General features: G+C 36.0%; 2 protein-coding genes across 3 annotated transcripts; both read right to left on the bottom strand.

Annotated features, from left to right (window-relative positions):
• Positions 1 to 1,316: 1,316 nt before the first annotated feature.
• LOC129303851 (cytochrome P450 82A3-like) lies at positions 1,317 to 5,443 on the bottom strand. 2 transcript variants are annotated; one of them, XR_008591547.1, is made up of 3 exons: positions 4,376 to 5,443; positions 3,346 to 4,196; positions 1,317 to 1,993 (listed from the first exon to the last, which is right to left on the bottom strand). XR_008591547.1 is itself a non-coding variant. In XM_054943392.1 (2 exons), exons 1-2 carry the CDS (start codon positions 5,324 to 5,326, stop codon positions 3,567 to 3,569), a joined length of 1,581 nt encoding a protein of 526 aa, XP_054799367.1. In that variant the 5' UTR covers positions 5,327 to 5,443; the 3' UTR covers positions 3,328 to 3,566. The 2 variants fall into 2 exon arrangements, 1 of the variants encoding a protein (XP_054799367.1); XM_054943392.1 differs by lacking the exon at positions 1,317 to 1,993 and having other exon boundaries at positions 3,328 to 4,196.
• Positions 5,444 to 12,199: 6,756 nt separating this feature from the next.
• Positions 12,200 to 14,262, bottom strand: LOC129303540 (cytochrome P450 CYP82D47-like). Its single transcript, XM_054942915.1, has 2 exons — positions 13,128 to 14,262; positions 12,200 to 13,044 (listed from the first exon to the last, which is right to left on the bottom strand). The coding sequence occupies exons 1-2, from the start codon at positions 14,052 to 14,054 to the stop codon at positions 12,421 to 12,423; spliced, it is 1,551 nt and encodes a 516-aa protein (XP_054798890.1). The 5' UTR covers positions 14,055 to 14,262; the 3' UTR covers positions 12,200 to 12,420.
• Between the last annotated feature and the right edge of the window lie 455 nt (positions 14,263 to 14,717).

The raw sequence follows: 14,717 nt of genomic DNA on the forward strand, positions 1-14,717 counted from the left end.
CTTACAATACTTGTGAGGCTTCTAGGTGAAACTCGTGATATTTTTCCCATCGACATTGAAAATTAAAAGAGTCAGAGACAATCAAGCATAGAGGAAAATAATATCAGTGAAGTTAATCAGGTTAGGAGAAATAAGAAATAGAATAGATTGGTCACCGGGGCTTGCTCGTAAGACGCAAGCTAAATCTAACGGATGTGCATTTTTTTTAAAAAAAAAAAATTGGGTTGACCAACTAATGGATGTGGGGGCCACTACACATTACCCGACTACGAAGGTGAAGAACTGAAGCAGCTTCATCTCCAACATAAAAAATAAAAGAGGAGCTTGTCGTGAAATAGAAGATGGCTGCTTGTACAAATTCTACACCACTTTAACTCTACCACACTTGTAGCTGCTAGCTCCAACATCTCGTGACATTTTAACATTAATCACGTTCCAACGCCTAACTTTTTTGTTCTGGGTTGATTAAACGCTTTTCAAGGTTCGACTAACATTGAATAAGTTTGACCCTGAACAAGACACCGTCAGGACTCAAGAGGTGAACTCGGCTGTCACTCAAATTATCCCCCTTTCTTCTTTTGAAACTTAATTCCTGCTTTGACCAGCCTCTTTTACGACATCAGCTGCTTTATCTTTTTTCCTTTTTTTCCTCCCTACGCCATGGTTGGGTAGATTATTACGATAAAAAAGATGAGGCTTTCACCCTCAAATTTATATAACGCATATAAAAAAAAATTCCTTTAAAATCTTTAAACTTCCAAAATTGATCCGAAATAAAATTACAATAATCAAGGTGTTCCCCCCGAGTTTTTGTTCAAGCCCAGGTCCATTTGTAATTATATAACGTTTTTCGGATAATATTCTTGAACTTCATTCGATGGTTGTGGCATTGGAAATTTTAGAATGAGCCAATCATCGGACTTCTTTCAGAGAGCTGTACAATTCACTCTTCTTCCAATCATAAGCCCAAGAAGTATTTGATGTGGGCCTCGAAACTATTCCCGGCCCAAGAAATACAAGAAGACTGATAGCGCCCGGTCGCCCGCCGAGACGAGAACCGAGCAATGAGCAATAATGGCATGCTTCGGACTCAAACTCAACAGGTTTTGGGAGGTATTTTGTTTCTCCTTTCCTAGCAACCAACGTATTTTCTCTCTCTCCTCTCCTCCTCGCTTCTGCTTCCGAATTTCTACGTCTAATAAATCACAGTAAGTAATGGCAAAAATATCTCAAGTTGATAAACAGAAAGAAAAAGAAAAAAGAAAAAACTGAGCAGAGGAGAAGAAACAGATTAGGTAAGTAATGGAAGGCACGGCTTATAATAATAATAATAATTATTTATATATAACAGAGAATACGGCTATCAGGACTCGGCCGTGGATACTGAACAAATAAGCAGAGATGAGTGAAAGAGTAAATAGAATACAAGAGAGGAGACAAAAGGAAAGAGGGGAAATAGAACTAGAAGAAAGTGAAAGGATCGTGGAGGGAGGAATGATTGGGTGGGGAAGACTTGGAGAAAGGGGAGGTGACAAGGGATTGGAGAGCGGCTGTGAACTTGTTGATCCTCTTCCTCTGACGAATACGCTTCAGGATGAGCTGTTTGTCCATTTCCATTTTCCCACCTCCCTTTATCTGCAATTCCCTCGTCACCCCCACCGCCTCCTCCTCCTCCTCCTCCTCCTCCTCCTCCTCTTCATCCTTCAACGCCAGGTTCTGCAGCTTCACGGCCTTTGAATTCTCTGACATATTTTTCTCAGATATGTGCCCAGGACTTCAGCTTCTGCAGAGTGATCGATGCGCTTCAAAGGTGGGAGTGAACTCGGTGATGCCTCTTCTTATAGGGATAACAAATCGGTCGGTGTGACTGGAAACCATGAGAACGGCCGGTTTCTGTCAGTCCCTGATTTTTTTAATATTGCTGCTACTGGGGATGTGTTGTTGGTCGGTTTTATTCGTCTGTTTCTCTGGCGATTCGGCACACTTCTTACATCTTGCATCACATCAACAGAATCAGATTCGGTCCTATCCACACTTGCGTGCATATGATCTGTTTTTTTCCCTATATATTACCTCATTAAGTGGTTTTTTTTAATAATTAAATCGAAAAGGGAGTAGCATAGTATAATTTTATCCGCTGCCCCCTTCCTTTCATTTTTTTTTTTGGTACACCACCTTCCTTTCATTTCTACTCTGTACCCGAATACAAAAGGCATGCATTTTTAATCAAGGGCTAATGATCTTTTCTGCAACGTAACATCCCTCGGTTATCGGACGCAAATAAATCATTCTTTATTTTACTTTAAAGATGCTAAAGCAGGCAGCTACCCAAAATACTCCCTGCATCAACATTATTTTTTAAAAACAAAAATATAATTTTTAAAAAAACTTTTCATTTAATAACTTTAATTTTACACTGATATTAAATAGAGATAAAAAAAGAATAATATTAAAATAAACTTAATGAAACTTTAATTTTTTTTAAAGTATTTTATATTTTAAGATGTTAAATCTTCTTAAAAATATGTCTATAAAAATTAGGGAGTAGAATCTAAGTCTGGCTGCAGTTTATAAAGATCCAAAGTAATTATAATTTCATCTGCAGTGGTAAAGCATCCATACGCGGACAACGTGTCTCCGCAATAAGGGGACAAATCATATAATTGCGGCAAAGCACCCACGGTTCTCCAGATATAACGTGACCTTGATGAAATGACAATCTTACATTTTGCCAAACACAATTTTTGAGGAGAGATGACACGGACGATGTTCTGATATATATATTCTACAGATATCGGCTTGCAGGCCAAGTTAAACGACGTTCCAGGACACATATTCTTCCCGCCATATCTTAATGATTGATACTAACTAAAAATCATGACGTCTCATCCAAACAAACATCCTTGTGGGTGGTAATAGTCATATATAGGAACTCTGGTTTAGGTGTTAAGGTGTTTAGCCCAATATAGTGCGAACTGTTTCAAACTTATCTTCCGCAAGAGTTGCAAGAGTCGCATTCCCTTCTTAATTAACGTGATAGCTAGTCACCCATCAGGTTTTGGCTGATCGTGACCACCCTTTGAAGTTTGAATTTCCTTGCCCAAGCTATACCTAAAAAGTCCAAAATCCAATTTATCTTAATTTCACCTCGTCCTCTAGCACTCTCCACTCTCCATTAAGGCTTACCAACTAGACCATAATTCCAACTCCACAACCTACTAATATTTTCAAACGTCATCCCTCAGGTTTGTTCCTTTCCCTTTAGCTGCACACACAACTATCATTATAATTAACTACGAAATATTTATGAATTAAACAAAACACAAATTAGTCAAAGAATCGTACTTCTTATTTCTTGAATCAACACGGGACGCACAATTCTCGGAGAACACAGTATTTTTGGCACATCAGTGAGACTATGTAGTACAATGATCACATGCTCTGGCTTCGAATTCACGAAATCTCGTTGGACTTGGTCAAATTTTTTCAGGCAGCATAAAATTTCAAGTCCCTTGCGTTGCGTTTCTTGCTCAATTTGACACCTTGAGTGAGCCCCGTGGCAGTGATCACAGAGCATCGTAAAGCTGGGAAGAAAGACGAGGTTGGATGAAAGCCTCGAGAGGAGTAGCTTTCATGGTAGTGAGTCCAAAAACCTCACTCATGTCAATGGGCTCGTCAGATGGCTTTGAGAATTCAAAGGAGTGCAAGAACGTGGCCAAAGTGAGATGAATGGTCTGAAGGCCGAAGGATATTCCAGGACAAATTCTTCGGCCACTTCCAAATGGGAGTAACTCAAAATGATGCCCTCTCACATCAACAGCTTTGTGGGTAGTCAGAAATCTCTCTGGCTTGAACTCCAAGGGGTCTGACCAAACGGTGGGATCTGTTTGAATCTTCCACAAATTGGTAATGAGTCGCGTTCCCTTCCTAACAAGAAAGCCACCCACGGTGCAGTCCTCTGTGAATTCACGGAGTCCCGAAAGAGATGCGGGTGGGTGCAATCTTAGTGTCTCCTTCACAATTGCTTGAAGATATACCAACTGACTTATGTCAGATTCTTTCACCGATCTTTCCTTTCCAACTTGGATGTCCAATTCCTTCTGTGCCTCTTTCAAAGCATGGGGGTTGCTTAACAAACGTGACATTGCCCATGTCAGGGTCACTGTGCTAGTATCAACCCCTCCGGCAATTAATATCTACAAAATAACAATATTCGTAAGAAGATATTGGAGTCAGGTGCCAATTAAGTGCCATTTTTTAGAATGAAATTGTTAGAGGCTATACTAATTACTAAGTTTGCCTATGAAACTTGTGTCCAAAAAAAAAAAAAGAGTTCAAAACTGAAGAATGGCACGCAACTACAACATATACATACCAATGTGGTAGCTTTATTGATGGTATCAGCATCATACCCTCCCAGCTCAGAGCCGCCGAGAACAGAGAGCATGACGTCCATAAAGTCTCCGTCTCCTTTATGGTCTCCTGAGGCTCTCTTGCATCGGTGCTCTTCCAGCCACTCTTCTAAAATGGTGTCGAGTTCCTTTGCAGTTATCTTCATGGCCTTTTCATGTCCATCCAAATCCAACCATCGAAGATAAGGGAGGGCGTCCCCTAACACGAACACTCCCATCAAACGAACGAACTCCCTCAGAGTCTTGAGAAACCGCCGTGCCTCTTCCTCGTTCACCTCAGCTCTCCCGCCAAAGTACCGTTTCCCGGCCATTGTTCTGAGAACCTCGTTCATCGTCAATTCCCCAAAACACTGACTCAAATCCACTAAAAGCTGGCCTGCCTCGTTCTTTCTCTCAGCCCAGAGTTGAAACAGCCCTTTCACGCAACAATCAACCTCGGACACGCGCACATGACTTAATTGCTGGATTCGGCAACTGGAGAGCAACTCAAGAGTGGCGAACTTGCGAATCTCACGCCAATAAGGACCATAGGGTGCGAAAAGAAACATGGCTTGGTTGTAGCTGAGGTTATCAACGGCCACAAGTTTAGGGCGCGAGGAGACGGCCAAGTCGTTGGTGGTGTAGCATTCTTGAGCCATTTTCCAGTTGCTGACCACCAGAGCACGTCGAGACCCAAGCTTGACAGTGAAGATGGGCCCGTACTTGTCGGCCAGAGCTCCCAAAGAGTAATGGGGTATGTTTGAACCGCTCAAGAGTGGAAGGTGGCCAATAACGGGCCAGCTACCCCCTGCTATAGGAGCCTCTCTCCTCTCATGAGCTTTGGAACTCCTTGTGAGAAAGAACCCTAGTAGCAGGAGAGAAAGCAGTCCTACTACAGTTGTGTGAGCATCTAAGCTACTCAGAACTGAACCCATGTTGGGGGTGATGCTCTGCCTGTGCGATATCTTGATTCTTTGAACAAGGGGAAAAACCAGTGACCCTTATATTGGCTTCGTGGTGGATGGACAGTGGCGCAAGACTTTTCTGAGGCTCGAAAAGCCCCATATTGGAAGTTGATTGTCTTTTGTAAGGGTGTTTAATCTGAATTCGTCTCGATTGGTCCGATATCCGATATCGTCTCGATCATATTGGAACGGAATGGAAAAGGGATTCGAGATGGGACGGGACACAGGATTACCATCAGGACGTCCCGTCCCGTCCCGAATATTATATATATTATTTTTTATTTTAAATATATTAATTATATTTATATAATTTATACTTATATTAATTATATCAATTATAATTTTAATACTTACAATTCTTATTTAAAACTAAAGTGTTTTTATATTGATAATTTTAATGGTATAAAGTAAACATGACGATATCTTTTTTATAATATATTAATTATATTAATATAATTTATTTTTATATCTATCTATTTAATAATTTTTATTTATAACCTATTTCTTGCTTATTTTTAAAAGAGTAATTAGCTTAGTACATCTTCACTAAAGTAGAAGAACAATTATTTGATGTTGTGTTTGACTTGCCTGTTGTTGCTAATCTTATAACATAAAGATCACTTGTATTTTTTATTATAATATATAGTTGTGATTAATATAATTCAATAATTAATTTTAAATTATTGTTATTTATGTACTTGTGTTATTTTGATTTTAAACTTGATAAATTATATAATTTAAAATTTTAATGAACATTATTATTCAGATCTTTTTTTAATATTATTTTATTTATCGGGATGGCGGGACGTCCCGATCTTGTCTCAATCCTGTCCCGACTCTTAACGGAACGGGACGACTTTCGGAACGGGACGGGACACGAAACTAAAATTAAATTTCAATCTTCTTTTTGGGACGGGACACTCCCGTCCCGTGAACACCTTTCGTTCAGTTTTCCCAGGTAACCGCATAGCCAATTTCTTCATCGCTCCTTCTCATATTTCCACCGTACGTTTTTCCATCAGCCGTCGGGTGACAATTCTGAATTTGGGGATGGATATGGTGTTTTTTTTTTTTAAAATATTAGTGGGTTATTTTTTTGTCCACGGCAAGAGATGGGGAAAAATTAGAGCCTCTTAATCATCAATATAGTCAAATAAAAGGTGCAGGAAAATGAAAAATTGCACTAGATTCATTCCCTCTATGATCCTCTCCCGAGCAGAATACTAATCGGATTTCGCTTTCTCAACGCAATCAATCAGTGGAACATAACTCCGGGTCATGATTGAATATAGTGAACGTGTCCTTGTCATGTCCTCTCCTGAAACTAGGCGTCACTTGAGCATTATTCTTCCTCGTCATAATTAACACCGAATACTACCTCTTTAAGAATGTTAGGGTATTGGAATTATTTTTATTTTATTATATTAAAAATTAATGTTTTATAAAATATATTTTAAAAATAAAAAAATAATAAAAGTTTTTTTATTTTTTAGAATAATAATTTCAGAATATTTAAAAATTATCTTAATTTTTTTTATTCTTCATAAAAATATTTTATTTTTATTCTTTAAAACACTTTTTAAAAATATGTTACTAAATAAAATTGTTTATTTTTTATTTTAAAAAATTAAAAATTATTTTTAAAATAAGTTGCCAACCAGACCCTTATCCTCTCCGTTTTCGTTTTTCTGCCCAGTATCGTGGAAACTTACCGCTCTGATGAGGTGGGATAATAATTAAAGTTCTTTTTTAATGGCCGTAAACATTTTTTATTCCCAGTAACGCCGCGGGCCGGCGGCCGCATATTTCAGATCTTTCAGATTTAAAGCTTGACACCTGATAAAACGTGATGGGAAAATTTTTCCTCGTGATCACCATTCAAATTAAAGATCTAGACTGTTTAAATTTATATATATTTTATTTTATATTTATTAAAATAAAAATTATAAATCTTAATAAATTTACTTTATTATCAATGTAAAGAGTATATATTTTATTTAAATGGCTCAATTTAAGATTATTTTTTTATAATTTTTATAAGTTGATTATACAGATATATTCTAAACATTTGAATTTAATATTAAAATTTTATAAATTTTTATTTTAATAAATATAACATTAAAAGATAAAAATAAAGATAATCTTTAAACTGAAGTTTTAAAAAAAATTAAAAAAAGTTACAATTTAAAAATTTTAAATTTAAATTGTTCAGAGTACATTTTGATAGTTAATTTATAAAAATTATAAAAAAAATTATCATTCAGATTAAATTTATATTATCTAGATTAATAATAAAACAGATTTATTAAAATTTATAATTTTTATTTTTATTTGAATAAATATAAAATAAAAAATAAAAAATTGGATTGTTCATATTAAAAATCTAAACTCATATTGCTTATAATGAGTACCGAAACTGGTCTCTAAATTGAGCCTGCAGACAATTTAACATGATAAAAATCTTGCAGAACTTCGTTCTTTGAAAAGACAAGGAAAAAAAAAAGGATAGAATTGAAACTGCAAAAAGAGAAACTATTTTCCTTCGATGAAGGTTATCATTCAACTGAAACCAAAGACTTGGGTTATTCAATTTGCCACCTTGAACGTAATGCTTGTATGAAACAAAGTGGATCAGAGTGCATCGTAGAACTGGGAAGAAAGACGAGGTTTGATGAGAGACTCAATCGGAGTAGTCTTGGTAGTCGTGAGTCCAAAAGTTTCAGTCATATCAATGGGTTCATGAGATGGCTTTGAAATTTCAAAGTAGTGCAGGAATGTAGCCAAGATGAGATGAATGGTTTGAAGGCCGAAGGATATTCAAGGACAAATTCTTGAGCCACTTCCAAATGGTATGAACTCAAAATGATATCCCTTCACATCAACGTCCTTGTGGGCAGTGAGGAACCTGTCTGGATTAAATTCCAAGGGGTCAGACCAGATGGTAGGATCTGTTTGAATCTTCCAAACGTTTGTAAGGAGTCGCGTTCCCTTCTTAACGAGCAGCCGCCTATGGTGCAATCCTCTGTGATCTCGCGGGGTCCCATAAGGGTCGCTGGTGGGTGTAATCTCAGAGTCTCTTCAACTATATATGGCTTGCAGGCACACTAATTCATTTACGTCTGTTTCCAAATCCATGGGAGTTAAGAAAACAGATGTGTCCCAGTTCACCATCGGGCTCACCTCCGATACATGTTATGCTGTTCCAGATTTTGAATATTCTTATATATTTTTATTTTATATTTATTGAAATAAAAATTTACAAAATTATAAAATAATTTTAATAAATTTTTTATTTTTAATTTAATCTATATTTAATTTGAAATTTTTATAATTATTATGTATTGACTGATGTATTCTATATAATTTAGATTTAATTTAATGTTAATCTAAATAGTCAAATACACAGCAATTATAAAAATTTTAATATTAAATTAGGTTTTTTAAATTAAATTTAAATTAAATTAAAAATAAAAAATTTTTAAAATTTTTTTATAATTTTTATTTTAATAAATATAAATTAAAATAATATGTTAAAATTTAAATTATTTAAATTAAAATTTAAATGATTCAGATTTTATCACTTTAATCAACACCATCATGCTCAACACTGAAGTTGGGTCGTTCACCACCATGTTGCAAAATTGATCCTCTCGAGATCTGCGATGGGGACACCGTTGAATTTTGTCAAAAAAGGGAACCCTATGCACATATCTCCATTCGTTTGTCATTGATTAATGGGATAAAATCGTAAAAACATATCTCTTGATTTGATGTTCGCCCTATTACAACTTGACACCGCTCCCCAGACGCTGGATTGGATTAGAAATTGGAAAAAAAAAAATTTAAGTAAATCAAGTTGTTGATGGATCAGGATAATAAATCAATGTCAATTTTGATTTTGTTATGCGGTGTCTAATGCATTTACTTTCTCCGGGTTTCTATTAATAACAATGCATTCTTTCTGATTAAAAAAGTGTCAGTTTTTATAATTTTCCAATTAAACAGATATCATATGTAGTCAGGGACGGATCCAAATAGTAAGATATAGGGGGCAAAATTTTAAATAAGGTAAAATATGGTGGAACAATTTTTAAAAAGAAAAATTAAATAATTTTCAAAGGAAGGTGAAAATTATGGGCCCTCCTTAGATCCGCCCTTGTATGTAGTTTAGTTAAATTTAAGCAAAGGTAGGCGCAGTACCTTCAAAATTTCTCTGACTTTGTAAGACAAAATAAAATGATCACTAGTGATTTTTTTTTTTTAGTTTCTTTTTTCCAAAACAAACATGGGATAGAATTAAAAATTTTTTTTGACCTGAGGATAGAATTGATTGAAGCTGACAACAATGATCCATATACAAAATGCGACACTGCAAATGTATGGATCATTATGTTGACTTCGCGAGTATTTATGGGGAAGCATGCTCTGGCGGGAGTCGGTTTCTCTCTTTTGAGAGAAACCTCCCCTACTTCTCCCTTAAAGCAGAAAAAAATTTGGGTAGTTTAAATTTAATTTAAATGTTCTAAATTTAATAATTTTTATTTTTATTTATATTTTTAAATTAAAAAATATATAAAATTATAAATTATTTTAATAAATATATTTATCAATTTAACAGTCTAAATTTAATATAAATGGTCTATAATTAATATTAAATTATTTTAATAAATTTACTGTTTTGTTCAGAATATATTTACACTGTTTAGAATATATCTGAAAAGTCAATTTAAATTTTTTATATTAAATTTAAAGCATCTATATTAAATATAAACTTTCAGATTGATTAACATATTAATTAAATTTTTTATAATTTTTATATATTTTTAATTTAAAAATATAAATAAAAAATAAAAATAAAAATATTAAATCTGTACTATTTAAATTAAACTTGAACAGTCTATATTTTCCTCTATTTCAAATAAAAGATAAAGGAGGCTTCTCTCAACTCCGCTCTGGCATGCTGCAAAGACGCCGTGGCATATACTTGCTATCAGGATTTTGCACCAATATACATTTGGAAAATCTTGTTGTGTCATAATGTAGAGAGATGCCATCACATGATATTTGACTTTGTTTTTCTCTTCAATATATCCCTGCTTAAAGCACTTGACTCGTGATTTTAATGTCCCTCTGCATAGCATAACATATCATTAACGTACTTTCAGCTCAAGTGATCAATTTTTCTCATCAATATATAGAATGGTATATCAACTCTCTTCTCTTGTTTTTCAAAAGCATTTTCCTTTTCATATGTTTAAATAATGGTCTAATTGTCTTAAAAAATAGTTAGATAACTCTAAATTGATTCCAATAACACCAACAACATAAAAAAAAATATTGATAAGTGCTTATTTTATAGTTAAATAAGTGTAAATTTTAGTTTATGTTTAATTAAATTTATTAACATTATATATATATATATATATATTTAACTAAGTTTTTTATAGTTTTCTTTTATCACTTGGTTATAAGATAATGAAGAAGAGATTTTGACACATAATCTACTCATATTTTCTTTATTTTGATACAATTTTGGATGAAATCCAACAGTCTTCCATGAAACCCCAGCTTCTTTACCTCATTCTTGGTGTTCTTCCTTCATTTACCCCTGACAAATTCAGATAAAAGGAATTCATCTTGAGCAGAATGCAAATTACATATTCAACATGGTGTAGGGTTTCTTCAATTCATTTAAACTTTTTTAAAAATTTTGATTTTTTTTCCAACCCAAACTCAAAAAGAGAATCGCGAGAGGATGAGAATAATGCCTACAGTGAAGGAGCTTGTTGAATTCATTTATTTAAAACTTTATTTTCTCCAGGTATGTGCACTTTTAATGTCTATTGAAAATTCTAACGATTGACTTTTTCAAATTTAATTTTTATAATCCTATTGATATGGTAAAAGTTCAAGAATATGGTGAATATATCACATCCCAAAGCTTTGAAGACAACAATTCTAGTTGAAGGAAAAGAAAGAAGAGTGAGGAGGAGGAAGAAGGAAGAGGAAGAAAGGCAAAGAAGAGGAGAAAGAAAAAGAAAAAAGAAGAGATCGGAGAGTTTATCATAAATATTGATAAATTTTGAAAAGGTAAATGGGTCATTTTATCTAAAAGCACAATTGCAAGGCTCTCAAAATAATTTTAAATTCGATTGAGCCTTATCTGCAATTTTGTTGCTTTTATGGACTCTAAGTGTTATTCTCCCCTTTTCTTTCATTTCTTTTATAATACAGCCAATATCGATCGAGTTGTTATTCTAAAAATAAATTTGAGTTGTCCGTTGAGGATGACTTATTGGCAAAAGCATTGAAGGCATATAATGCTCGTCAATGTGAATCAAGTTCTTGATAGAGTCATAGAATTTTAAACAAGGTCAATTTTAATACTTTATTCTTTCAGACTTTAGTTAAATATATATAATTTTTGAACCAAACAAATATCACATGTAATTTAGTTAAATTTTAGCAGAGGTAGGTGCAGTTACTTCAAAATTTCCATGATTATTAAGACAAAATAAAGTGAGCAGCAGTGATTATTTTAGTGTTTTGTCTTTTAAAAAAAGAGCGCTGGATAGAATTGATCGAATTTGATAAAACCATCACTACTATATATGCCATTTTTTCATCGATCAAAAAGGCTGATGGCATAAGGCTCAACAGTAAATCTGCAGCGTATATAATAATGATGAATCGGCTTTACCACAAATCGAACCCCGCGGTTCCCTGCTCTGTGAGTCCTTTAATACTGAGGGAGAGGCGATTTAAGAGGCAGACAAAATGACAGAGGACGTCATGAAGCCTTCTGGGGTACCAGAATTTCGTTTCATTAAAATGCGCGCCAAGGACAAAAGGCTGTTTTTTTTATATTAATTTTATATAAAGTTTTATAAAAAACAACATTAGTGATAACAAGTATCTTGCATGACGTAGAAACGATCACTCTACAGTCTACGCACACTTGACACGCGCAAAACACATTAATTTCAACTTTTGAAGGCAAGCCACCCAACACTGAACATGTTACATATATATCAGACACGAGACTTTGGGAAGCAGAGGGGAATTCAGTGGAAAAGAGAAGGCGACAAGCGAGGCGTGAGTAAAACCTGAAGCGGGGCGGTTTTCATGTGAGTGAGTCCAAAGGTGGCGGACATATCGACCGCCGCATCGGAAGGGGTGGTGACATCAAATGCATGCAAGAGACCAGCGAGGGCCAGGTGTGTCATTTGGAGCCCAAATGAGATCCCTGGACACGCCCTTCTTCCTGCCCCAAACGGAATCAGCTCGAAATGTTGTCCCTTCACGTCAACCTCCCTGTGCCTCCCCAAAAACCTTTCTGGTTTAAACTCCGATGCCTCCGACCACACCCCTGCGTCTCTTTGCAGCTTCCAAGTGTTCAATATCAGGCGCGTGCCCGCTTCTATATGGTACCCACCCAGTGTGCAGTCTTCTGTGAATTCACGCGGACCCGATAGCGGTCCGGGTGGGTATAATCTCAGTGTCTCTTTGATTACAGCTTGAAGATACTCTAATTTGTTTATATCCGTTTCGCTCACCAGTCTCTTTCTGCCCACCTTCTCGTCCAACTCGTCCTGGACTTTCTTCAAAACATCACGATGGTTCAGTAATAATGATAGTCCCCATGTCATGGCAACTGCCGTTGTATCTGTTGCCCCTGTCATCATCATCTGCATGCATGCGGTACAGCAAATTTAGAATGGGGAGAGTGTTGGAATTAGCAGAAGTGGGAATTGATAACGTGCATACATACCGAGCAGGTGGCTTTGATGACAGTATCGGGATCGTAGCCAGCAAGATCAGCGTGGTCAACCACAGAAAACATGACATCGATGAAGTCCTGCTCTGTTTTAAGTACACCATAGGCTCTCTTTTGACGATTTTCCTCTAACCATTGACACATAATCATGTCCATCTCTTTGGCTGTTTTTTTCATATCCCTTACGTAACCACCGAAATCAAGCCACCCCAGCGGCGGAATTGCGTCTCCTATTACGGTCAGCCCCATCAAGCGGAAAAACTCCCTGAACACATTCCGACACCGCCTCACCTCTTCCTCGTCAACACGTTCCCCCGCGTACCTCTTTCCGGCGATCATTTGCAGAATCACGTTCAGATTTGTGTCTCCAAACCATCGCGTCATCTCCACCGACACACTGCCGGAGTCGTCTCCGTTGTTGGTCCATAGTTTGTAGATCTCTTTCAACGAGCTATGCACCTCAGCATCTCTGATATCTTGAAACATTTCAAAGCGGCGAGGGGAGAGTAACTCGGAAGCCGTGATCTTACGCATTTCGCGCCAGAAAGAACCGTAAGGGGAGAACCCAAAATTAGCATAGTCATATCCAAGGATCTTAGCGGCCGTGAACTTGGGACGAGAAGAGACTATGACGTCATGGGTGGTGAAACACTCCTTGGCTAGCTCCCGGCTGCTCACCACGACGGCTTTGTGGATGCCTATTCGGATGCCAAAAATTGGTCCATGCTTGTCGGCCAAATCTCCCAAGGTTACGTGAGGCTCCCCAGAAGCACCTAAGATGGGAAGATGACCGATCAGAGGCCACCCGCCGGAGGCTTCTGGCGGTTTTCGAGGATCCCTCTTCAACAAGAAGTAGGAAATTATCGCTATGGCGATAAGTCCGGCGACGGCTGCATTCAGATATTGAAGCATCACACTCATGGCGATTTGAGCTGCGGAAGTGGTGTCTTTAACAGAGTGGATGAATTGTATTTTGATAGTGGCTCACCGTCACCGCAAAACTTGCAATCAGATGGACATTGTGCCCTTTGTGTTTTGTCTCTAGTGGATTATATTTTCGTGGACAGAGTTCCTCACGTTAAAATCAGGATGGTTAATACCTCGTCAGGATGATGAACGTCGGGTGCTCATCAGGCCAATAGCCGTGGTTCCTACGACATACGGATATGATATTCATTCAGACCAAAACGTCGCGGGGGCGGTCTTATCTGAAACCTGTCATGTCAGTTGCCCGTCAATCACGCTTTCTCTCTGGCCAGTGGCCACGGATTAGCTACTCACTGTCAAATTTGAAGATTGTGAGATTATTTAATCAAACCACTGTTCCATTACTTCATACATTAAATTAATTTATGAAAAAACATAATTTTATATCCCTCAATTTTATTCACATTTTATTATTAATTTTTATATTTTTTTTAATATTTTTAATTTTTATATTTTTATATTTTATTATTTTAAGTCTCTCAATAAATAGAGTATAGAGACCTAAAATAATAAAAATAAAAATATAAAAATAAAAAATATTAAAATAATATAAGAAAAAATAATTAAATGTGAGCAAAATATAAGAAATTAGTTATA

The sequence above is a fragment of the Prosopis cineraria genome, unplaced genomic scaffold, assembly GCF_029017545.1.
Source record: "Prosopis cineraria cultivar Desert tree isolate PC_DT_omini unplaced genomic scaffold, ASM2901754v1 PC2, whole genome shotgun sequence".
NCBI lineage: Eukaryota > Viridiplantae > Streptophyta > Magnoliopsida > Fabales > Fabaceae > Prosopis > Prosopis cineraria.

Excerpts from the sequence above, each read along its gene's own strand:
- LOC129303851 (XM_054943392.1), bottom strand. The coding sequence starts at position 5,326 with ATGGGTTCAGTTCTGAGTAGCTTAGATGCTCACACAACTGTAGTAGGA. Across the intron at positions 4,197-4,375 it reads TCAATAAAGCTACCACATTG|ATATTAATTGCCGGAGGGGT; the intron begins GTATGTATATGT and ends GTTATTTTGTAG.
- LOC129303540 (XM_054942915.1), bottom strand. The coding sequence starts at position 14,054 with ATGAGTGTGATGCTTCAATATCTGAATGCAGCCGTCGCCGGACTTATC. Across the intron at positions 13,045-13,127 it reads TCATCAAAGCCACCTGCTCG|ATGATGATGACAGGGGCAAC; the intron begins GTATGTATGCAC and ends GCATGCATGCAG.